Raw genomic sequence first — 23180 nt, forward strand, 5'->3', positions numbered from 1 at the left:
TGTGTAGTGTTTGGAGCTGAGGTATTCAAACTGAGGTCATTTTCATTTCAACATCAACAACATGAAACAAACAATTTTTCTAATTAGCCTGTAAATAAGAGACTGTAATTCTGAGACTGTAGTTCTGGACGATGAGATCATTAAAGGGATGATTTGACCAGGTCTGAACACTATTACATTAATCACTGTTACGGGGGGGGTTACGGGGGGGGGGGGGGGTTACTCTCTTAACCTCTGGACAGACTGAGAAAGGTGCGGCTGGTTAAGGTGTTCAGTGTCCTGATGGTTCATAGACCTTAAAGAACAGGGGACCATGCTGTGTCTGAGTTTCCCTCAACAGTACACAACCTCAGCTGGCGTGACATTGTCTCACCAGCAGAGGGCCCCATTGAGCCGTTTTCTATGCGCACTGCAGACAGTCCTGCTGGGCCTCTAGAGCGTGATGTGCTGGATGTTAAGGGAGTGTCTGTGTGCCAGCCTGTTTAACTCACACACTACTACTAGCTAACATGAATCAGGCAGGAAGAGAGACGACCATGCGGGTGGGCGAGCTTCCGCCAGCTCCCTCTCGCACAGAAGCTGTGTGTGTGTGTGTGTGTGTGTGTGTGTGTGTGTCCAGGGAGTGTGTGTGTGTGTCTTTACCTGGTCCGATACAGAAGACCTTGTCAAAATCAGCGCAGATGCACATCTGCTTGTACAGCTGTGGTGACTGTGCCAGGTACGCGCTGGTCTTGAAGTACGACACCGTGAAGACGTTGGCCCCGCCCTCACTGGCAGCTGGCCAATCAGAGAGCATGTGTCACAAACACACATACACACACGCGTGCGTGCACACACATGCACAAACGCACGCACACATGCACGCGCATGCACACACAAACACACGTCTCCATCACGTCTGGCTTCACAATACTACACATCCACTTACACATCTCCCTCCCTATTCATATCTACATGTACTTCTACAAATGAGCTGAAATCTCATAAATCTTTAAAGATCTGCACAGATGCCAGACGTGAAGGTTTCAGACCCCCTCGGGAGGAGGAGGAGGAGGAGGAGGAAGGAGTCACAGCAGAGCCCACGCAGCCTGGAGGCCTGCACACCGCTCAGTCAGGCGTGTGAGGGTTTTGGAGTTTGCATTTCAGTGTCGTCAGTGAGGACAATATGTTCCACATGGTGTGCATGAACACACACACACACACGTATGGTGGTGGTGGTGGAGGGGGACTCATGATAAGGAGCTGCAGGGTGTGTGTGAACACCGGATGTGGGTTTCGAGAGAACAGCGTGTTGTTCCAACTGCAGCCGGAACGCCCAAAAAGCGCGGCAAGTTCAAATGTGCGATAGGCCCACGCTGCACTCTGATTGGCTGACGGGACTAATGGGGAAGTGAAAGCAACCGTTGTATTTTTCCACGAGGGGTTAAAACCACAGAACTACGCAAACATCTCAGCGTGGTGCCGGCCCACACCAGAGCCCCGCCCCTAACCACACCCCGACTAAATAAAGAGGTGTATATAAAGATGAGAACAGGGTCACTGGAGTCGACGTTGCCGTGACAGGCCTAGAAACAAGGCAGCTGCACTCTCATGAGCTTAATGTTGCTCTCAATGTGATGCGTGTGTTTTCAGAAAGGTAAAGTAAGCCTGTGTGTGTGTGTGTTTTTCGAGAGGTACACAGTAAGCCCGTGTGTGTGTGTGTGTGTGTGTGTGTGTGTGTGTTTTCAGAGAAGTACGCAGTAAGCTCATGTGAGTGAGTGAGTGAGTGAGTGTGTGTGTGTGTGTGTGTGTGTGTGTGTGTGTGTGTAAGAATGTATGCACAAGTCTTTTAAGTCCCTTCAGACTCAGACCCGTTATCAGACTGTTTATGTGGCTGAGGACAGCCGTGTCCACCCTGAGCAAGACGCGTGTCCTCTACGGCCTGCTGTCCCTGAGCAGGGTGTGTGGACGTGTCCTCTACGGCCTGCTGTCCCTGAGCAAATGTTTGGACACTCCCCTCTTCCCTCCTCACAAGATGAAAAAGCACCCGTCCTTGAAACTACTTTCCCAGGACAGAACAGCAGAGACTGATACCTGCAGCTGGGTGTGTGTGTGTGTGTGTGTGGGGGGGGGGGGGGGGTGGGGGGGGGGGGGTGCATGTGCAGGGTGTGTGTGTGTTTGTGTGTGTGAGAAATCACAGCGAGGTACATGGTTTTGAAGGCCACGTTACCCGAGATGATTTTGGGGGTCTGGATCTCCACAAAGCCCTTGTGAATGAGAGTGTCCCTGAAGAGCTGACACACACCCGACTGCAGGCGGAAGATGGCCTGGCTCGTGGTGGTCTAGGAGACACGAGAGTGAACATCACGTCATGAAGGAGAACACTGTGGCCATAGTGAAGGAACCCACGGATGAGCAGGAGCACAGTGCACGCACACGCGCACGCGCACGCACACGCACACGCACACACCGTTCTTCCTGGGATGGTAAATCAAAGCCTGACACCTGTGGTTTCTCTAGAAATGACACCACCATCTCCGAACCCAACAGACACCAGAGTGTGTGAGAAAGTGATGAGAATGTCTGCAGTACCCACTTCTCCATCAGCTGCTTAGCTAGTGATCACATGCTACACCCACCCCCACACACATCCACCCCCCCCCCCACCCCACCCCCCCCCCCCCCCCCCCCCCACACACACCCACCTAAGCAGGTGAAGGCTCTCCTTTAACACACATCAAAGGCAGACCATGACAGCAAGCCTGCTTGTGTGGTGTGGAAAGACTGTGTGTGTGTGTGTGTGTGTCTCCAGTCTCACAGTCCTGCGCCACACACACATATGATACACACATGATACACAGTCTTGTGACGGGCTCAATCTTAAGCTTTGTTCCTGTTGGCTTTCTATCACACCCCCCTGGGTTCAGTCTACATGTAGTGTTTGGTAAACAAATGTAAATGTGTTGCCTTGAACACACTGAGATGTGTTTGGACTCAGAAAAAACAGACATTCTAGAAGAGCCCTAGTGAGTGAAGGCAACGGTGTGTGTGTGTGTGTGTGTGTGTGTGTGTGTGTGTGTGTGTGTGTGTGTGTGTGTGTGTGCGCGTGTGTGTGTGTGTGTGTGTGCATGATAGAAAGTCAACAGGAACAGAGCTTAAGACCAAGCAGGTCACAAGACAGAAGGACTGACGACACTACAGTGTGTGTGTGTGGAAACTGAAAGTTAATCAGCCTGTTCACATTTGACAGAGCAGGGTCACCCAGTCACAACAGAGTGAGCAGGATCAGTGAGAACAAAACCAAAAACCCCAAACCACAAAACCCCCAAAACTCCCTGAAACCCCAGAGCAGATAGTCCGAGAGAGAGAGAGAGAGAGAGAGAGAGAGAGAGAGAGAGAGAGAGAGCGCTCACCCTCAGATCAATGACTCTGTTATCCAGCCTGGTGTCTTGGTTAACAGTGGCTCTTCCTTCCTGTAGAATACATATAGACACATGAAACACACACACACACACACACACACACACCCCCCCCCCCCCCCAAACACACACACACACACAAACCCCCCCCCCCAGAACAGAGTCTCACCTCCTCCACTCCTCCATCAGGTCTTACTGCATCCTCCAGCTGGAGAGGCAGTCTGGCTTCAGCCTGACTGACCACAAACATCTGAAGGACATGAGACAGACAGAGAGACAGACAGGTCTATAGTGAACGGCCTGTATATCAACTTCCTTCACAGCTCGTCTCTCCTTTCACTGCTTTTGGCCGCTGGGCTGGTCTACAAAGGACCGCAGGTGTGGGCTGGTCTACAGAGGACCGCAGGTGTGGCCTGGTCTACAGAGGACCGCAGGTGTGGCCTGGTCTACAGAGGACCGCAGGTGTGGCCTGGTCTACAGAGGGCCGCAGGTGTGGCCTGGTCTACAGAGGGCCGCAGGTGTGGACTGGTCTACAGAGGGCCGCAGGTGTGGGCTGGTCTACAGAGGGCCGCAGGTGTGGGCTGGTCTACAGAGGACCGCAGGTGTGGGCTGGTCTACAGAGGACAGCAGGTGTGGGCTGGTCTACAGAGGACCGCAGGTGTGGGCTGGTCTACAGAGGACCGCAGGTGTGGGCTGGTCTACAGAGGACCGCAGGTGTGGCTGTTCTGAGCAGGACAGTATTAGGGCAGCACCCTGCTAGTGAGGGCCAGCGTCACTCCCACGAGCAGCGAGTCTTCCTCACACAGGTGGGCACATGCCCGCCCCTTCTGCCCCTGCCCTGATGTCCAGATGCCCCTGTGCTGGGCAGACGGGGGCAGGAAGGGGCTTCACTGTGTGATGGAACTAGAGCATCTGCCGTGTTTTCATCACGCTTACAGTAGCTGACGTTGGCACATCCTCACGTAGGAGCAGAGATGTCAGTGCAGGAGAATTCCAAGCTGGAAGCGTCTGGTTAAATAATGATGGGTTATTAATTCATGAAGCTCTAGGCCATCACTGTTACCCTCTCAACATGCAGCTCGATATCCTGCTGGGAGCAGCTCTCAATCTTCTGTTCCACCGTCCGTACCACTGCCTCCACGTCCACGATGCTCTCCTTGGTGATGCTAGAGAGAGAGGGAGAGAGGGAGAGAGAGAGAGGGGGAGGGGGGGGGGGGTGGAGAGTATGAGCTCACATTATTGTGCAACTCTTCCTCACTCCTCTTGTGTTGTTGTTTCCCCGGTACGACTGGGTAATTCCTCTTTCCACACATCCTAGTTGCCACACTTACGCTCTGCAGCAGAAACTCAAGACTCTGCATGTTTACGCTGGCGAAGCCTCATGAGAAACCGCATGAGCAGACGCTGAAGGTCTCAGGCCGCTTCAGGAAGAGCTGCTTCACAAACACGCCATAACGCTCACGACGAGTGGAAACACCGCCCGAGCACTAAGGCCCACACAGGCCCATGTTACGGCCAACAACCATCCCACAAACCAACTCCTCAAACATCCTAACTAATAAATGTCTGTGCTAGTCAATTGTAGTACTGGATCAGAATCTGACACACTGCTAGTTAACACATAGCCTATAAGAATCCAGGTCCAAACATAGTTACCTTCCTAAACATTAACAGATCCTCCTATATAATGTGAAGGACATTTTCACTGCACGTTTGAATGGTGCCAATAAACAGCTGTAAACCCCAGAGAGGAGGACATTAGATACTAGATACACCCCAGTAAACTAGATACACCCCAGCATACTAGATACACACCAGCAAACTAGATACACCCCAGCAAACTAGATACACCCCAGCATACTAGATACACCCCAGCATACTAGATACACCCCAGCATACTAGATACACCCCAGCAAACAAGATACACCCCAGTATACTAGATACACCCCAGTATACTAGATACACCCCAGCAAACTAGATACACCCCAGCATACTAGATACACACCAGCAAACTAGACACACCCCAGCAAACTAGATACACACCAGCAAACAAGATACACACCAGCAAACAGCCTTGTCTGTGTATATGTTAGCAGGCTAACACACAAGTGCACCATTATAAAGGATTAGATCACACCCAAGTGCACTACATTATAACAGATTAGATCTCACCCAGGTGAACTACATTATAAAGGATTAGGACACTCCCAAGTGCACTATGCTATTAAGGATTAGGACTCCCCCAAGTGAACTACATTATAAAAGATGTTCACAGAGAGATGTAGAGGTAATTGAGTCAGCACCCAGCACTGAATCTTAAAACTAGCAGCAACAGAACAGAATTTCCTCAACACGGGCCCCAGTAACAGTCCCTCCTCAACACGGGCCCCAGCAACGGTCCATCCTCAACACGGGCCCCAGCAACGGTCCATCCTCAACACGGGCCCCAGCAACGGTCCCTCCTCAACACGGGCCCCAGCAACGGTCCCTCCTCAACACGGGCCCCAGCAACGGTCCCTCCTCAACACGGGCCCCAGCAACGGTCCATCCTCAACACGGGCCCCAGCAACGGTCCCTCCTCAACACGGGCCCCAGAAACGGTCCCTTCTCAAGACGGGCCCCAGCAACGGTCCCTCCTCAACATGGGCCCCAGAAATGGTCCCTCCTCAACACGGGCCCCAGAAGTGGTCCCCACACACAGACATCAGACAGGCTTTGGGACAGGAAGCAATGCAAAGAAACAGCATTTTCACAAACCTCAGGCCCATAAACGTCTTAAAGGCGGATCCTACGGGTCGGGTCGAGAGTGGGAGTGAGCACCCTGACGGGCTTGACTACTGACACAGGCCTCCGTACAACACCAGCGTAGACCCGCCACTGTGGCCGGGCCCCTTCAAACACTCAGAGCAAGAGCCTACACATCCTGCACGCACATACACACACACACACACACACACACACACACACACACACACACACACACACACATACACACACACACTTTCTAAGAGAAGCAGCTGATTCTCACAGTGGCTGAGACTTCACAGCACCGCCATTGGCTCTCAGGGACACCCCACACCCCCATTGGCTGTAAGTGACACCCCACACGCCCACTGGCTGTAAATGACACCCCACATCCCCATTGGCTGGAAGTGACACCCAACACCCCTATTGGCTGTAAGTGACACCCCACACCCCCATTGGCTCGCGGCGAGGTCTCAGTGCTGCCATTGGCTTTTTCTGGATCGATTATGTGAAGCTGGCAAGTTTCATCACTTGTGATTTCACAGCATAGCGGCAATCTGCCCAACTGCCAACACGAAGCCACAAAGACTTACTTAATCAAAGAAGAGGAAGTGTGTGTGTGTGTGTGTGTGTGTGTGTGAGGGGGGGATCCAACTGTGTATTTGAAAGCTTGTCAATGTAGTGGGATGACCTGAAAGACCTAACGCTGTTAACACAGTGAGGTAGCAGAACCCTGGCGGTGTGGTCATGTTCCGTCACAGTGAGGTAGCAGAACCCTGGCGGTGTGGTCATGTTCCCTCACAGTGAGGTAGCAGAACCCCAGTGGTGTGGTCATGTTCCGTCACAGTGAGGTAGCAGAACCCCGGCGGTGTGGTCATGTTCCGTCACAGTGAGGCAGCAGAACCCCGGCGGTGTGGTCATGTTCCGTCACAGTGAGGCAGCAGAACCCCGGCGGTGTGGTCATGTTCCGTCACAGTGAGGCAGCAGAACCCCGGTGGTGTGGTCATGTTCCGTCACAGTGAGGTAGCAGAACCCCGGCGGTGTGGTCATGTTCCGTCACAGTGAGGTAGCAGAACCCCAGTGGTGTGGTCATGTTCCGTCACAGTGAGGTAGCAGAACCCCAGTGGTGTGGTCATGTTCCCTCACAGTGAGGTAGCAGAACCCCGGCGGTGTGGTCATGTTCCGTCACAGTGAGGCAGCAGAACCCCGGTGGTGTGGTCATGTTCCGTCACAGTGAGGTAGCAGAACCCCGGCGGTGTGGTCATGTTCCGTCACAGTGAGGCAGCAGAACCCCAGTGGTGTGGTCATGTTCCGTCACAGTGAGGTAGCAGAACCCCGGCGGTGTGGTCATGTTCCGTCACAGTGAGGTAGCAGAACCCCAGTGGTGTGGTCATGTTCCGTCACAGTGAGGTAGCAGAACCCCAGTGGTGTGGTCATGTTCCGTCACAGTGAGGTAGCAGAACCCCAGTGGTGTGGTCATGTTCCCTCACGGTGAGGCAGCAGAACCCTGGCGGTGTGGTCATGTTCCGTCACAGTGAGGTAGCAGAACCCCGGCGGTGTGGTCATGTTCCGTCACAGTGAGGCAGCAGAACCCCGGCGGTGTGGTCATGTTCCGTCACAGTGAGGCAGCAGAACCCCGGCGGTGTGGTCATGTTCCGTCACAGTGAGGCAGCAGAACCCCGGTGGTGTGGTCATGTTCCGTCACAGTGAGGTAGCAGAACCCCGGCGGTGTGGTCATGTTCCGTCACAGTGAGGTAGCAGAACCCCAGTGGTGTGGTCATGTTCCGTCACAGTGAGGTAGCAGAACCCCAGTGGTGTGGTCATGTTCCCTCACAGTGAGGTAGCAGAACCCCGGCGGTGTGGTCATGTTCCGTCACAGTGAGGCAGCAGAACCCCGGTGGTGTGGTCATGTTCCGTCACAGTGAGGTAGCAGAACCCCGGCGGTGTGGTCATGTTCCGTCACAGTGAGGTAGCAGAACCCCAGTGGTGTGGTCATGTTCCGTCACAGTGAGGTAGCAGAACCCCAGTGGTGTGGTCATGTTCCGTCACAGTGAGGTAGCAGAACCCCAGTGGTGTGGTCATGTTCCCTCACGGTGAGGCAGCAGAACCCTGGCGGTGTGGTCATGTTCCGTCACAGTGAGGTAGCAGAACCCCGGCGGTGTGGTCATGTTCCGTCACAGTGAGGTAGCAGAACCCCGGCGGTGTGGTCATGTTAGCTCACAGTGAGGTAGCAGAACCCCAGTGGTGTGGTCATATTCCCTCACGGTGAGGCAGCAGAACCCCGGCGGTGTGGTCATGTTCCCTCACAGTGAAACAAAAGTGAGAGTAGCTAAACTGCCCAAAGCTCACTTCCTGTTTCTCTTGAGAAGTTTGTTCTCCATTTAGGATTTGGTTTTTGTTTTGGTTATCTATCACAAACAAGTCAGTTTGCACTACGGCCGAGTAAGTATGCACTACAGCCGAGTGAGTGTGCACTACGGCCGAGTGAGACCCTCACTCAGAACCCCACCCAGACCCTCACCCTCACCTAGACCCAGACCTCCACCCAAGTTCATTACTGCCAGGCTATTCCTCTCCTGCCGTTTCTTAAACTAAGAGGATCAACACAGCTGAACTGTTGTATCCGAGTGTTCACCGTTCATGTCAGCATGAAACGTTATCGACTGGCCCCAAATGCCTCTAACCGACAGCCAGTTCCCACCATTGTTACACAGGAAGTACCACCCCTACTCACTTTGCAGCAAACTTCACCATCTGCTTGCTGGCTCGGTCTCCTACGGCGACCAGGGCCTGGACGTTGAACTGCTGCTGACGAAGGACTAAGAAGCACTGCTTTCCTGAAAGAGAGAGAGGGAGAGAAAGAGAGGGAGAGAGAGAGAGAGGGAGAGAGAGAGAGAAGGGGTGAGAGGGTGAGAGATAAAGCTGTATTGGGAGAGGGGTTACAATCCTCATGTTTGTTTGTTTGTTTGTGTGCTCATGGCAGGTGTAGGTGTTTTCTGCGCTGCAGTTGCTCAGGTGACCTCAGCAGCTCGTTAAGAGCCCGCTCTGCTCCAGGGGCGCGGTGCTGGACCAGGAGGTCTGACACAGGGTCTGACGCTCCTTCATAAACACTGCGCTCCAATCAGCTGCTAGGACAGCTAGACTTCCGAACTCTCAACACACACACACCAGTCTGCTCTCCAAGTTGCTAATCAGACACATTTAAACCAACCCAAGTTTGATCATCTCCCTCCATGGTTGGACTGAACCGCCCTCTCAACTTCATCCTTCTGGCCACAGAACACGACGGGGTGGGCGGGGCCTCTCCAGTGACAGGATCACGTCACCCAATATCCCTGATGTCGCTCTTATGCGTGTGGGGAGTGGCCTAGGGGCCCCGGGCCCGCCTCTCAGAGCCAGACGTGTGCACTTGTTAATATGAAGGTCTATTGGCCAACACACTTACAAACCCAACACAGTACATACAAACCCAAACCCATATTCAGTGGAGAAAACCGCTTCTTTAAGACAGTTTTTAACAAAGTGGCTTTAATATGGTTCTCCACTCATGCACTGGCTGAACTGAAAGGTCATTCTGAATGACATGTGAGGTGCTCAGGAGCTGGGTGAGGGCATCATGACACACTCCCCCTGATGGAGCCCCAGGTGGGGTTACCTTTGGCCCGGCTGGTGTGAACTCGGGCACGCACCCACACCAGCTGATTGGCTCTCTCAGGTGTGAGGTCCTGAATACAAATCAGAGTTCTTTCTGTCTCCGAGGGAGGGGGGAGGAAAAAAGAGGGAGAGAGTGAGTAGAAGACAAGAGTGTTCACTTCTAAAAAAAAAAAGACATCAAAGAGCACCCCCAGCCCTGCCCCCAAGATAACATGCACTCATATTACAAAGGCAACAGGAGAGGATCTAATAAATTAGAAATACAACAGGCCCCTCTGAAGGGAGGCATTTCTTTCTGCTCTGTGAGTGCAAGTGTACAGCATGCTATAGACTGGGGGTGTGGCTTACAGGCCCCTCCCACTGCTGCTCTGTATAGTGAGCCACACCCACAATCACAGCTCTGTCACCTGCCTTCACCCTCACAAAGCAAGAAACTACAGCTTAGCCAGGAGAAAATGCTCACCTAGCTTCTCCTGTGACTGGACCATGGGAGACACCCCATAGCGATCCTTAGCAAAGTCCTGAGAGAGAGAGAGAGAGAGAGAGAGAGAGAGAGAGGTGTGAATCCTCTGTCTAGTGTACACCACTGACCTTACAGGCCTTGTCTACTGTATCAGGACAGCCCATTTTAAAACACCACACAAGCTCTCAGATGAGCCACACAGGATAAAGCAGCTCACACAGCCACGAGCTGCACACACACACACACACACACACATACTGACACTTAAGAGAACTGGTCTAGCTCCTGTTAGTATCTGACAGATACTCACATCTTCATCAGTAGCCTCCTGTTCAGCTGCCTAGAGAGAGAGAGAGAGAGAGAGAGAGAGAGAGAGAGAGAGAGAGGGAGGGAGGGGGAGGGGGGGGGGGGGTGGAGAGTCAGTACCAGGTCAGGGTCTTGTACCTTTTACTCTTTGTGAATTGCTAGTCGGCAGTAACAAAATTTCTATTCCATCACCCACGTTTATGTGCCATTAATCTCTGTGTTTTAACATCCTCATGGATCAATGCACCTCCTAAAGCACCATTTATGCCTCCTGCAAACTGAGCAGGACCATTCAGAGGAAAAAGACCACAAAGGGATGGCTAAGGAACTGTGGGAGTGAGAGTGGGGGAGTGAGTGTGTGTGTGTGTGTGTGGGGGGGGAGTGGGGTGAGTCACTCTGGATCTGAGGGAGAGAACTCGATCGTAGTGATAGACTCCAGCAGGGTGACATGAAGTTTATGTACGCTAAGACAGGGCAAATAAATCTCAGTGCATACAGTCAAGAGAGAATCATAAAGAAGAATACTGAATATGGAAGATTAAATATTGAATACTGAATAGTAAATACTGAATAGTGAATATTAAATACTGATTTTGTTTCTCCGTGTGCGAGTACGTTTCAGCATGCTAGCTGTGAGTGAGCCTAAACCAGATGTGTTTTGCATGTTTCTGCCACTTTTCTTCTTTTGCTTAAACGCTGCTTTGTTCTGCTGTACATAAACAGAGCAACAAGTGCAGGAGTTCAGGGACAATGGGGCCCAGCTGCCACATGGGGGAGGAGCCAAGACAGGGGCGGCGCTGTGGAGGGGGAGGAGCTTGGGCGGGTCTTCACTCACCAGCTTGGCCTGCTTCTCAGCCTTCTTGGCGGCCTTCTCGGCTTCCTTCTGCTGTTTCTTCAGCCCTTTCTTGGACTGGGCCTGCTGCTCCTCTGCCACCCTGAAACAGGAAAAAACACACAAGCTTGAAAGAAGCAGGCAGACGTGCCTTCCTGCGCTGACCCCGCCCCCTCGCCTCCCTCCCCGCCCCTCCCCCACACCGGCAGGGCCAGCCGCTCCACTACGCCGCCACACACTTCGACGCCATTGTTTTGCCATGCGCTAAACACAACAAAGTCATGAGAATTCTGGGGAGGAACAGCAGGGAATTCTGGGAATTCCAAGCAGTGGGGAGAGTGATAAGTGAGACGTGTTAACATTGTTCAAACTGAAACTACAGAGCGCTCAGCCCCGTCCCTCTGAGTTTACACATAATGCCACAGTTTCCGCTCATGATTGAGGACCCAGCATGAGCGTACATGACTGGTGTTCCCAGTACCGCACTGGGAGAAGTCCACACATGGACCAGCAACGACTTCATTCCCTTATAAAGGACCTAAACACCTACAGTCCAGGTATAAAAGCTTAGAGATCTCACATACACATGTACCTCTAATGTACTCTAGTGGTTTCCACATAGGAAAGACTGATCAACACTATGCTTACAGGGCATATTAACAGCGATGTATCAATGTTACATTCTTGAGGCTGACACCATAACTGACACCATGTTGTTGTCACCGATACTATTAATGCTAAATCAGACAAATATTTAATGCCATTTCATGCCTTGAACTGAAGCCTGAGGCACAAAAATTAACAGCAAAACTGCCCAAACACCACAACCAAACACCACCAGAAAGCAAAGTAAAAAACAAAGATTATTAAATTGAATGTGAAAAGGATTCCAAACGTTGCACATTAGAAATATCAGATTATGATTGGTTTAGGTATTACTGTACTAGCTAATATACAAACTAAGCCCATATTAAACAGTAGGCTTAACCTGTTGGGAGAGATGCTCAACTGTAATCATCGGACGAAATTCAAATAATGAGCAGACAACAATAAATTCTAAATTGTCCTTACTGATACATAATATATTAGCAGTCTTGGGAATAAGTAACGGCGTCATTTTGTCAGTAACGGGATAATATAATGAATTACTTTTCCTGTCGTTACAATGCCGTTGACGTTACTGGTCATTAAAAGCGGTGAGTTACTATATATTGATATACTAACAGTAATCCGAGCGGACCGCTGCCCAGGCTAGTGAGGAGTAACAGATCTCGATAGGTCACAGTTCTCAGTGTAATACCTGTTTAACTTAACAAGTCAGTAAGCGATTGGCTAAGGCAGCATTATGGTAGCCAATCAGAGCCAGTGTTTTTACATGCGTGCCGAAGCACGCCAGTGACACACGACACGGACACAAATGGAGAAGAGGCAGAAATGGCGAGTCAGGAGCAAGCTGAAGAAAAATTAGCATTTTCAAGGTGGCGATATAAACATTATTTAAGAAAATACTTGAAGTTCCTGAATGTCTACCAGACTGGGTATTTGATTTATTTAATTAAGAATAGAGGTTTTATTGTTAAGTTTACTTATGTTGTGAACAAACCAGTTGTCTCAGGTTGAGAATTTAATTTAATTTAATAGATGTAAATGCACTTTATATAGTGTAACTGTTTACTTTTGCTTTTTTTTTTTTCTTTCAAAGATTTGGGATTTTAAAGGATTTGTGCAATAAATATCAAAAGTTAAACACCTTTATGATCTACTCATTTCAACTGACAACAACATTTCAAAAAATCCTTATTCATTGGCATATAACTTTTTTTTACTGTAATGCAAAAAGTTACTTTCCCTGGTAATGAGTTACTTTTATTATAGAGTAATTCAGATACTAACTCAGTTACTTTTTTGAACAAGTAGTAACTATAACTAATTACTTTTTTTAAAGTAACGTTCCCAACACTGTATATTAGACATTGATGTATCATGTAGCATGTGCTAATAAAACAAAAACAAATTTTATAGGAAAGATTAAGTTTTTAATTTGAATGTTGAACCTCCCACAGATTCTGCATTCTAGGTGTTCATCAGATCACTGTCGGAGAGTTCAGGAACCATGTACGAAAGTTGCCACATCTGGACCGCCACGAGTCACATGTGGACCGTTTAGGCCATCCATCCATCCATCCATTATCTACCGCTTATCCGGAGCCGGGTCGCGGAGGTAGCAGTCTAAGCAGGGAAACCCAAACCTCCCTCTCCCCAGACACTTCAGCCAGCTCCTCGGGTGGAACACCGAGACGTTCCCAGGCCAGTCGAGAGACATAGTCTCGCCAACGTGTCCTGGGTCTTCCTCGGGGCCTCCTCCCCGGGGGACATGCCTGGAACACCTCCCTAGGAAGGCTCCTTTCCCCCTAGTGTGGTGACATTCCATGTCCCAACAGCTAGCTGCCCTGTCCAAGGATCAGGCCGCCGAGGTCCCCGCCTTTGGCTGCCACCTAATCCACACTGCACCGGCCCCCTACGATAGCCTCTGTGGGTGGTGAACTGTTTAGGCCAGTGGTTCCCAAACTTTTTCTGCCGTGCCCCCCTTTAGTAAATATGAATATTTTTGCCCCCCATATTGACACATGTGCACATGTTTTACTTCCAAGCTCCGCGCCCCACCTAGGGGGCGCGCCCCCCACTTTGGGAACCACTGGTTTAGGCCTTTATAAATCACAAGGCAAGCAGGTTTCAGCACACCCAGGCAGCTCCCGCGCACCCAGGCAGCTCAGCAGATTGCTCAACAACTGTAACACTGATCATGTCTGTAATAAAATTGATTTCAGTACGATAACTGACAGCCTCATATCAAAGTCTTTAACAGGACACGTACTGAGACGGAGACTTCAGAGACATCAAGAAGGCCTGAGGAAGAATTTAGATAAGCACATGTTTAAGTTTGAGCACAACCAAACAGCCTCGACTTCTTGGTCTGTGGTTTATTAAAAGTGCCATCACAATATGGATGTCCTGAATCATTACTGTAAACTCCCCCAGAAGGTCCTGAGGGCTGATCCGACTACCGTCTGCTTTGTGATGCCAGGTTTGGTGAAATAACAGGGTGAGCACAGAATGGTGCCGTTTAATTTGAAACCCCAAGAACAGGAGGACGACTACTGCATGAAAATAACTCTGTGGTGTTTTCATCCTTAAGTCAAACCAGCACTGAGATCCACAACAAAGTTACAGAACTGTATGACTACAGCTCTACAGACTACAGCAACTGCTCCACCAATCCCAGGACGCCAAGGGCTTGTGAGCAGCGTAGATATATGACGACCCCCCTGGGACGAGCAGTATGGGCACATTAGTGGCCGCGAGGGGACCCACGTCTGCTCCTCCTTCACTCATTAGTGCACAATCAGAGCAGAGGAAATGGACACGACCCTGCACGCAGCTCTCGCAGGCCAGAGCGCTCATCTGCATGCACAAACACGCTCCCTTCAGGCCTGCCTGGCCGTCTGGCTATGGGCTTCTGGGACGCAGCGAAGATCGAGACGTGCATGACTAAGTGGTCTAGCAGCGGCCAGAAACGTGCAGCAAAAATAGGCCAAGACATTTCAGAGGAACAAGGATGAGCTCTTCTCCCTGCAGCTGTTGAAACCCGAGACACCTTCTCTGCTCTTAATTGACAGTCCGCACTTTGAAGCTCACACGCTCTTATTATGGACCTCGGTTCCATGCATTAATGTACTCAAAAGGTCTATAGTGGAGAAGAGCAACAAATATTTAACCAGGCTGTCCAGTTGTGAAGTTTAATAACTCATATTATAAAACAGTCCCTTAGCTATACGTTTTATGAAGCATTTTGACATTTTATTTTGTAGTTCAGTGGTAAGTTCAGCAGTGTGAACAGCTGGATTACTGCCCAGACCCCAGATGTTGGGGTTAGTCAGGCCTGTCTCTACCTGCCGTGTAGGAGTTCACATCCCTCCCCCGACACACACTCACACCACACACACACTATTACAACGACGCCATTTCACGCTCTCTGACATCTAAACTAAGCCAGACCAACGTTGTCTGACCTGCTACCTTATCTATTTCTGCCTAACCTAGAAACTACTACACTGGGCCAACCAGCTCTTTACGCCAGGGGTCTGTCGAGGAGCCATTAGAGGTCCAGAAAGCTCCACAATATTCGCACTACATGGTGCAGAAGTCATAAAAGTGCCGTCGCTGCCGCTGCGTGTTGTTTGCAGGCTGACGCAATCAACTGCAAGTGCGCTGAACACGAAGCTAAGCGGCTAACCAGCTAGCCGGCTGCCTCAGCCCCACTCACCCCTTCACATCTCCTTTAGTCATGGCGGGGATATACGGCGGCTGTTCCGTATGTTGTGTGGTGTCTACACGTCCACCTGGGCCTGGTACAGCGCTGACAGAACCGGCGACTACAGCAGCAACGAGTGCGGAGGACGGAGGGATTACGCCAGCGCACCGGACAGTGTTCCGCTGCTCGTCCGAGTGGAAACACGTCTCCAAATACTAGTTCCCCTACTACGGTCTCCGAGAGCAGGTTTTCTTCACCTGGCTGTCTCGGGAAGTCGCAAGGAATTTTCATTCACGTGTAAGACACAATTGTCAGAATTATGGACGAACATAATATATGAATAGACATTTACTTTTACAGTCAAAGACAGAACACTCTCGGGACTCGGTGTGCACGTTTCATTCATTTATTTGTTAAATAAAGTTTTTTTAGTCCAGATCCAAGTGAGCTTGAAGGCTCTAATGCCAGACTGGAGTCTCAGGAGGAAATGTTCTCAGAGGTCAGAGCTATTAGGAGGACGGTAGAGAGTTTTCTCATGGGAAACATTTTCAAGCCATTACTTCTCCTATATAACAATTAGTGAACCATTTTCCTCTGATCCAAGATAAGGAAGCCATTATGGTAAAACAAACTTTTTTACATTTGGACAATGTGGACAAATGTTTGCATGTAAGAAATGGGCCACTTCTCGTTCACTTTTTCAAAAGCATTACAAGACAAAAACAAGCAAACAAACAAACAGTTCCATTAGTCTGACAAATGAACAATATACAGTAGATTAAATGTCCAAATATCGTTTAATATTTTAACTCAGCAATTGTTATTACTGATATTTTTAATCATCCCTAGAAAATCGCGTTCATTTACCTATCAACCTATAAGCTCCTGTTCAGTGACACAATTCATGTTCCAGTGTTAAAACCCTTTTAACGGTCCAGACAAAACTGCCAATGTAATGGTTTATTAATGCCTGCATCATTGTCTTTCAGTAATTTTGTTACAGCTGAAATGCTTTAAAGTCACATATTGAATAAAGGGGTTAATAATGCAGTGAAGTCAGTGACGGCTCGTTAGCAGGATTTTAGAATGGCCCATTTGGGATTTATAGCCCGGAGCTGCAGGGGGAGACTCCACTGGGGTGTTAGGTCTCTGCTCCAAGAGTCTTTCCTTCCTTGTTCTAATTTCCCAGCTAAAACAATATCATAATCCACGAGTAGCGACAGAAGTGGGGTGGGGGCTCCGATGGCGTATATCACTTTAACAGCCTCCGTATTTGTTCCACTCTCCTGAGCTGAAATGGAGAGGTCAGGTGAGGTTAGAGCAGATGTACAGATGAATAAAGCCAGGGGAGGGGGGGGGTTGCTGGGGAGAGGGGGGGGGTGTGCACAGAACTCAGAGGCAACCTATTTCCTCCATTTATGTTCAACGCCTTCATTTTTTAGGGCACATTAAACTAGTGAATCATACCCTGGTAAATATAGAACATTCAAAAAGTTATTTGTTTAGTTAATATGATTCACTCTTATTAAATTACTATTAAGTTATTTAAAAAGAGATGTCCATAGTTGAAGTATATCACTAATGTTTAATGAGATGTGTAATTACACTATTAGACATGTGTGTATTTCTACTTCCAGCAGTGCTATAACTGGAAAAGAGCACCGAGCTTCTGTTTATTCAGTGTCAATGAACATTGGCTTCCTTGGTCAAAGCTGTAATCAAATGATCAATATTTCTGTTTTCCTTGTTTGTGGCCTAAACAGATGTTCTTCACTTAATGAGGCCTGTGATGCCGTCAGCATCTTGGGTATTTCCTAAGAGTCACCCAGGAACTCTGTTTGGTGACATTGCCATGGTAATCATAACAGAGAAACACACAGACAGCTGAGCTCAGCAGAGTGTGAAGGATATGACAGGTGAGACAGGCTTTCATCACTCCATCTGAAGGAAAACAACTGTGTTCCTCTGCCTAATCTTGTCAGATCGGAGTTTAGGAGATTAACGTAACCTCTCCAGTCTGAAACAATTGTTTACACTTCTTTTGGCTGTAGAAACTGCAGACGAACAGAACCATCGTCACGGTGAACATCCTTAGCTCCCTGAGCTCCATAGCTGTTTGCATATTCCTGTTTGAGAACATGATTGATAACAGGTTGATACTGAAGCACATTAACGGCTGCTGACTGTGACTAAGCCCTACTACAATTTTATTACAAAGGTTATTAAGGGATTTTTTTGTGTGTTAAAAAAGAGCAAATATCCTCATTTTTCTTATGAGTAATAACTTATATTTGAGCATAGACGGGATCCTGTTTAAAACTAAACAGATATGTGCTTTGAAGTTGCAGTGTGTGAAGTCTAACAATGGAAATCCCAAGGGAAGCACTTTTGTCCTTCTGTCTTTAAGTTTAAGGGTGTCCTGTATCACTTGCTTAAGATGTTAAACAGGACAGATGTTCTTCAGATTACAGATCCACCCAGCTCACTGGCACATCAGGTGAAGCTTTTGTGTTGCTAACTTGACAGACCTTCACTTCACCCCTCCCTCCCTCTCTCCCTCTTTCTCTCCCTCCCTTCCTCCCTCTGCTTGGGCAGTTGGTGTGTTTGTGTTGTAGTGGGGGAGGGGTGCATGGGTAATAGCTCTATGAGCTGCAAGACGACACTAATTCAGACAAAACACAGAGTACTTTCAAGGCTTTTATTAAAGACAATAAGTGAAAACAACTCAACACTTCTGAAAATAAACAAAAAAGGTGAAAAAATAGCTTTCTCAGTGTGAGCTACCGTTTTAATAAATAACAGTGCCTCAGTGAATAGCAAAACCTGTGCGTACACACAAAAAATATCTATGTACAAATAATTTACATAAGACATTCTGACTCGGTTCACAATGGAGAAAAATGAACTGTCCTAAATGCCCTTACCATAACTTTTGTCGGAGTGAAGAGTCCACTCTGCCTAAACTCTCACACACAATAAAAGCAGAAAAAAAGATTTTAAAAAAGATTAAATAGAACTAGAGTACAAAAAAACTTTTACAACTATGTACAGTGTGTAGTTTAGTCCTTGAGGAGATGAAGCTTGGCGCTCCTGGTATTTGGTTGGGGGGGGGGGGGGGCGCGGAGCGTACGTTAGCTGGTATTTGGTTGGGGGGCCGCGGTGCGTACGTTAGCTGGAGAGAACGCTGGAGGACTCAGACTCCGTCGATACGGAGGAGATGGGGCCACGCTTTTTGGTCAGGAGCTTCAGGCTGGACCTGCTGCTTGCACTCAGTGTACTGCGTGCAGATTTGCTGAACTTCACCCCCAGGAAGGCGTACAGGATGGGGTTCAAACAACAGTGAAAATACGCCAGCGCCTCCGTCAGAAAGATCCACTTCTGGAGAGTCTGGTCCAGGTAGCAGCTGGGAGTGATGACATTGAGCATCATCAGCGTGTCCACGAGGATGCCCACACAGTAGGGAAGCCAACAGATGAAGAAGCAGAGGATGAGGATGACCGTGGTCTTCAGCGCTCTCCTCTTCAGCGTCTGGCCTTTGGAGCCTTTGGAGAGGCGTGAGATGATTATACAGTAACAGACGAGAATGACCAGGCCTGGCAACACGAACGCCACTATAATGTGCTGGAAACGAAAGACTGATTTCCACACATTAGCGTCGTGGGGGTAGATTCGTTCGCAAATGTCCCTGACTCCAGTGCTCTGAACTTTGGCAAACACGAGGTCGGGCACGGTGAGGAGCATCGCTGGCAGCCACACCGCCACATAGATGACCCGGTCCGCCAGCAGCCTCCTCTTTGATTGGCTGTTGGTCGCGTGCACCACTGCCAGGTACCGATCCAGGCTGATGAAAGCGAGAATGAGCACGCTGCTGTACAGGTTGACAGTGTAGATCATATTCACGGCTTTGCACAGAAATCCCCCGAAATACCAACTGCTAACCGCATCCACAGCCCAGAAGGGCAGGGTGAGGACAAACAGCAGGTCCGCCACAGACAGATGTAACCTGTATTTGTCGGTCATGTTTGTCGACTTCTTTTGAAAGCCCATCACTAAGACTACAAGTCCGTTGCCCACGATGCCCAAAACGAAGATAATTCCGTAAACAGTGGGGAGGAAAATCCGCTGGAAATCATGACTTATTGCGATATCACAGAGCCCCTCCAGTTCGTCGAGTCCACCGGACCCTTCGGAACTGTTGCCGTCGTAGTCAAGCACAATCTGCTGTGGAATAAACACACACATACACAAATGAGCTGAAAAAAGTAACATTTACATTATCAAGATACCGAAAAGAAATTCCCGTTTAAGCACGTGAACTTTTTCTGCGCAAATGTGCACAAAATAGGGTAAGAAAATGTGCAAAAAACAGACTAAGACATGCACTGGATTATTTGGTTTTTTTATAGTAATACTTTTTGCAGAATAATGCTTATACAAAAATAAAATAAAACGTTGATTTCATTAAATTATCCCACGTCGGAAGTTAGATGTTAAAATATGGTAAAACAAAACTTACCTCATAGAAAGCCATTGTAAAAAAACAAGCAATTTTTTCTGTGGAAAATACCTTTCACTCTCTCCTCGCGCACAGAACCTGTCAGGTATACGGGGCGCGTGCAGCAGCATTTGAACGTGTCCGCTGCCCGGTGACCCGCCCACCGGTGACCCGCCTACCGGTGACCCGCCCACCGGGAGGAGTCAAAGGTCGCGTGTACGTCCACGCATGCGGTGCACGCGCGTCTCCAGAGCGCTATTTCAGAATTCTATAAATGGTGCTACGGTTTGATGTTTGGTGATATACGTTCACACTGATTGTTCAAAAGTTGTTTGCAAAAGCACTGACGGTTGGACTTACACGCTCTCGAGGTCCGTCTGTCTTGAGTGAAGAATCAAATCAAAATCAAATCAAATATATTTGTATAGCGCTTTTCACAACACATGTTGTCACAAAGCGCTTTACAGGATTTACAAGGTTAACAATACTATGGGTCCAAATCCCATGATCATGCATTCACAAAACAGTGACGTTTGTGTGCAAATTCACTGATGGTCCACTGATAACAGAGGCGCTTTTATTCGTCTCTATACGGCAGATTTATCAAACACACGTTTCACCACCTTTCTTTACAAATACCAAGATCCAAATCGCTTAAATCGACTGATTTGATAAAGCCCAAATTCAGTGCAGTTATTTTCCTCAGACAATGGGCATGCTAAAGTAAATGATTACAAAAAGAACTGAATTCACAAAGCCTGAGCCGCAGTATTGATGCAGATACAGTTTTTATAACCAAGATTATCGATAACAAAGCAGGAAAACGATCCCAGTTGCCCAGCTCGGAGACACTGCAGATGTTGAATCTTCCACTGCAGACATATGTGTCCTGTCAGACTAGCGCTTTGGACGCATGTCTCTGCACTGCCTGGTTTTGTTTGGTCTGTGAGCTGTGTCGGTTGACACCGGACCCGCAGAGCGCAACGACGGAGGCCCCGAGAGGTCAGTTTTGACACACGGTCCATCGCTCCTCCGGTCAGTTCGCTCATGAGTCCTTTGACTGGTTAGAGGCCCGTGGTGGAGGTACACGGTGGGCTGATGCCCGTCAGACTCAGCGCCGATGTGCATGACAGACGGGGACCCGCCGGCCTCGCGGACCCTTTGATATCTGATAGTTCTCGTTCGGACGAGGCGGGTTGATGGCTCTGTTAGGCGATACAGACACTCTCTTATTTCGGCCCAGCAACTGAGATGCTGATGTACAAGAAGAAACATGAAGGGACTGAAATGGCGTTGTTTGTCCTCCTTTAAAGACAGATCTGCTCGGGAGACTTGGCCATTGTGTGTGTGATGTACAGCTGCTGCCTGTGGGCAGTAATGGATACACACGTGTGTTACGGGGGGAGTGTGATCTAAACGTGCGCTGACAGACGACGACGCGGAGGAATTTATATCTGCTTTTATGTGTGTGGGTTTTTTATTGAATATCACATAACTGCGTCCAGGACAAGTTCGGTCTGTACGCGGAACAGGTCCACGTGACTGTCACTCTTATTGTATTTAGATATCTTTATGAATTTCTTTACGTATCGAACGGAAAGCAGAGAACAAACACAAACAGAACTGCGCGTATCGTCAACACTTTACAAACACGTTGCCGGAAACAGCATTGAACCCTGTGTTCACGTGTGCTCACTTCCAGAATTTACTTCTCATATCTTTTCATTTTTATGCCGGTCACTAGGGCTAGTCTCTCTCTCTCTCTCTCTCTCTCTCTCTCTCTCTCTCTCTCTCTCTCTCTCTCTCTCTCTCTCTCTCTCTCTCTCTCTCTCTCTCTCTCTCTCTCTCTCTCTCTCTCTCTCTCTCTCTCTCTCTCTCTCTCTCTCAGTAGGATGTAGTCTCTCTCTGAAAAATTTCAGTTTTACTAATAGCAGAAGTCTGTCACTCTCCACCAAACTGGTCAATGAGTTACCAATGAAAACAAAAGTCGCGCGATTCTACGTGAAGGGGCACTGCAGAGCACGCGCCGCGGGGAGACCTCGTGCTGCGAGCGCAATAATAATACACATTTAATTAAAAAGAGCCTCCTCTACTCTTCCAACTTGTGCGTTGGTTACAGAATTACTGCTTAATATGTAAATTGTACATATGGTTAGAGTGAAGATATTGGCAACAAATTTTAAATGACCACATTAATCTAAAGGGGGGGTGGGGGCTCCATGATTCTTTTAACTGGGCAATTGGCCCCTCTTTGGAATACAAAAGAAACTCATGCTGAGTGTGAAGTGTGTCAGGAGGAGCTGTGTGTGTGTGTGTGTGTGTGGGGGGGGCAGGCATAGTGGGGAACACACACCCTGGCAGAGCTCACAGTGACTCTGGAGCCGGGCAGACGTGTGCCTGGCATCTCGCCAGGCTGCGCATCACAGCCTGCGGCTCCAGGGTGTGTGTGTGTGTGTGTGTGTATGTGTGTGACTACGGCCTGCTGCAGAGGTGTAGCCACATCCATAATTCATCAGGAAAGCCCAGACAGCAGCTTTCCCTGCAATTACTGCTTGATGATGATTGGTCTTTGACCAGCGTGAAGAATCTACTCCTCTTCCCTTTCATCACTCCTGAGTTGTTTGCCAAATTGTACATTTGATACAGATGATATTTCATTATTTTGTAATGCCACATGGCAGATGTATACCACCCTGATGATATAACAAAGGAGAAGATATTTCCATAAAAGGCAGCGATCATAATGGGCCCCGTTACGCAACACTTTAAGTCACACCTCAGCCAACTCATTTTGAATTTGAGACCTGTGTCCTTATTCGTGTCAGATTGTTTTGTTCTTATTATGACCCTGACGTTAATTGCACTTTGTAAAGATGTGAAGGGGCGACCCACACCTTCTACAGCTCATGTGTAATGGGCTCCTTACCCTTTTGTCATGGCTGTCAAATAAATAAATGCACACACCATCAGACTCC

At 48.8% G+C, this 23180-nt stretch overlaps 2 protein-coding genes across 4 annotated transcripts in view; both read right to left on the reverse strand.

Annotated features, from left to right (window-relative positions):
* dars1 (aspartyl-tRNA synthetase 1) overlaps positions 1-15908 on the reverse strand; it is a 23069-nt gene extending 7161 nt beyond the window's left edge. Inside the window, exons 1-11 of one of the 2 annotated variants that reach the window (XM_077002159.1) lie at positions 15723-15908; positions 11402-11501; positions 10571-10600; positions 10261-10318; positions 9799-9891; positions 8878-8980; positions 4462-4564; positions 3568-3648; positions 3393-3452; positions 2210-2321; positions 643-777 (exon numbers count right to left, since the gene is read on the reverse strand). In XM_077002159.1, coding sequence (XP_076858274.1) covers positions 643-777; positions 2210-2321; positions 3393-3452; positions 3568-3648; positions 4462-4564; positions 8878-8980; positions 9799-9891; positions 10261-10318; positions 10571-10600; positions 11402-11501; positions 15723-15745 — 898 coding nt within the window. In that variant the 5' untranslated portion in view covers positions 15746-15908. The remainder of the gene's footprint in view (positions 1-642; positions 778-2209; positions 2322-3392; positions 3453-3567; positions 3649-4461; positions 4565-8877; positions 8981-9798; positions 9892-10260; positions 10319-10570; positions 10601-11401; positions 11502-15722) is intronic. The other variant, XM_077002160.1, reaches the window with a different exon arrangement.
* Positions 15909-18394: 2486 nt separating this feature from the next.
* cxcr4b (chemokine (C-X-C motif), receptor 4b) lies at positions 18395-20364 on the reverse strand. Of its 2 annotated transcripts, none has more exons than XM_077002168.1 (2): positions 20227-20364; positions 18395-19931 (listed from the first exon to the last, which is right to left on the reverse strand). In XM_077002168.1, exons 1-2 carry the CDS (start codon positions 20239-20241, stop codon positions 18879-18881), a joined length of 1068 nt encoding a protein of 355 aa, XP_076858283.1. In that variant the 5' UTR covers positions 20242-20364; the 3' UTR covers positions 18395-18878. The 2 variants fall into 2 exon arrangements, with proteins under 2 accessions (XP_076858283.1, XP_076858284.1); XM_077002169.1 differs by having other exon boundaries at positions 18395-19928; positions 20227-20304.
* Between the last annotated feature and the right edge of the window lie 2816 nt (positions 20365-23180).

This window comes from Brachyhypopomus gauderio, chromosome 4 (genome assembly GCF_052324685.1).
Source record: "Brachyhypopomus gauderio isolate BG-103 chromosome 4, BGAUD_0.2, whole genome shotgun sequence".
NCBI lineage: Eukaryota > Metazoa > Chordata > Actinopteri > Gymnotiformes > Hypopomidae > Brachyhypopomus > Brachyhypopomus gauderio.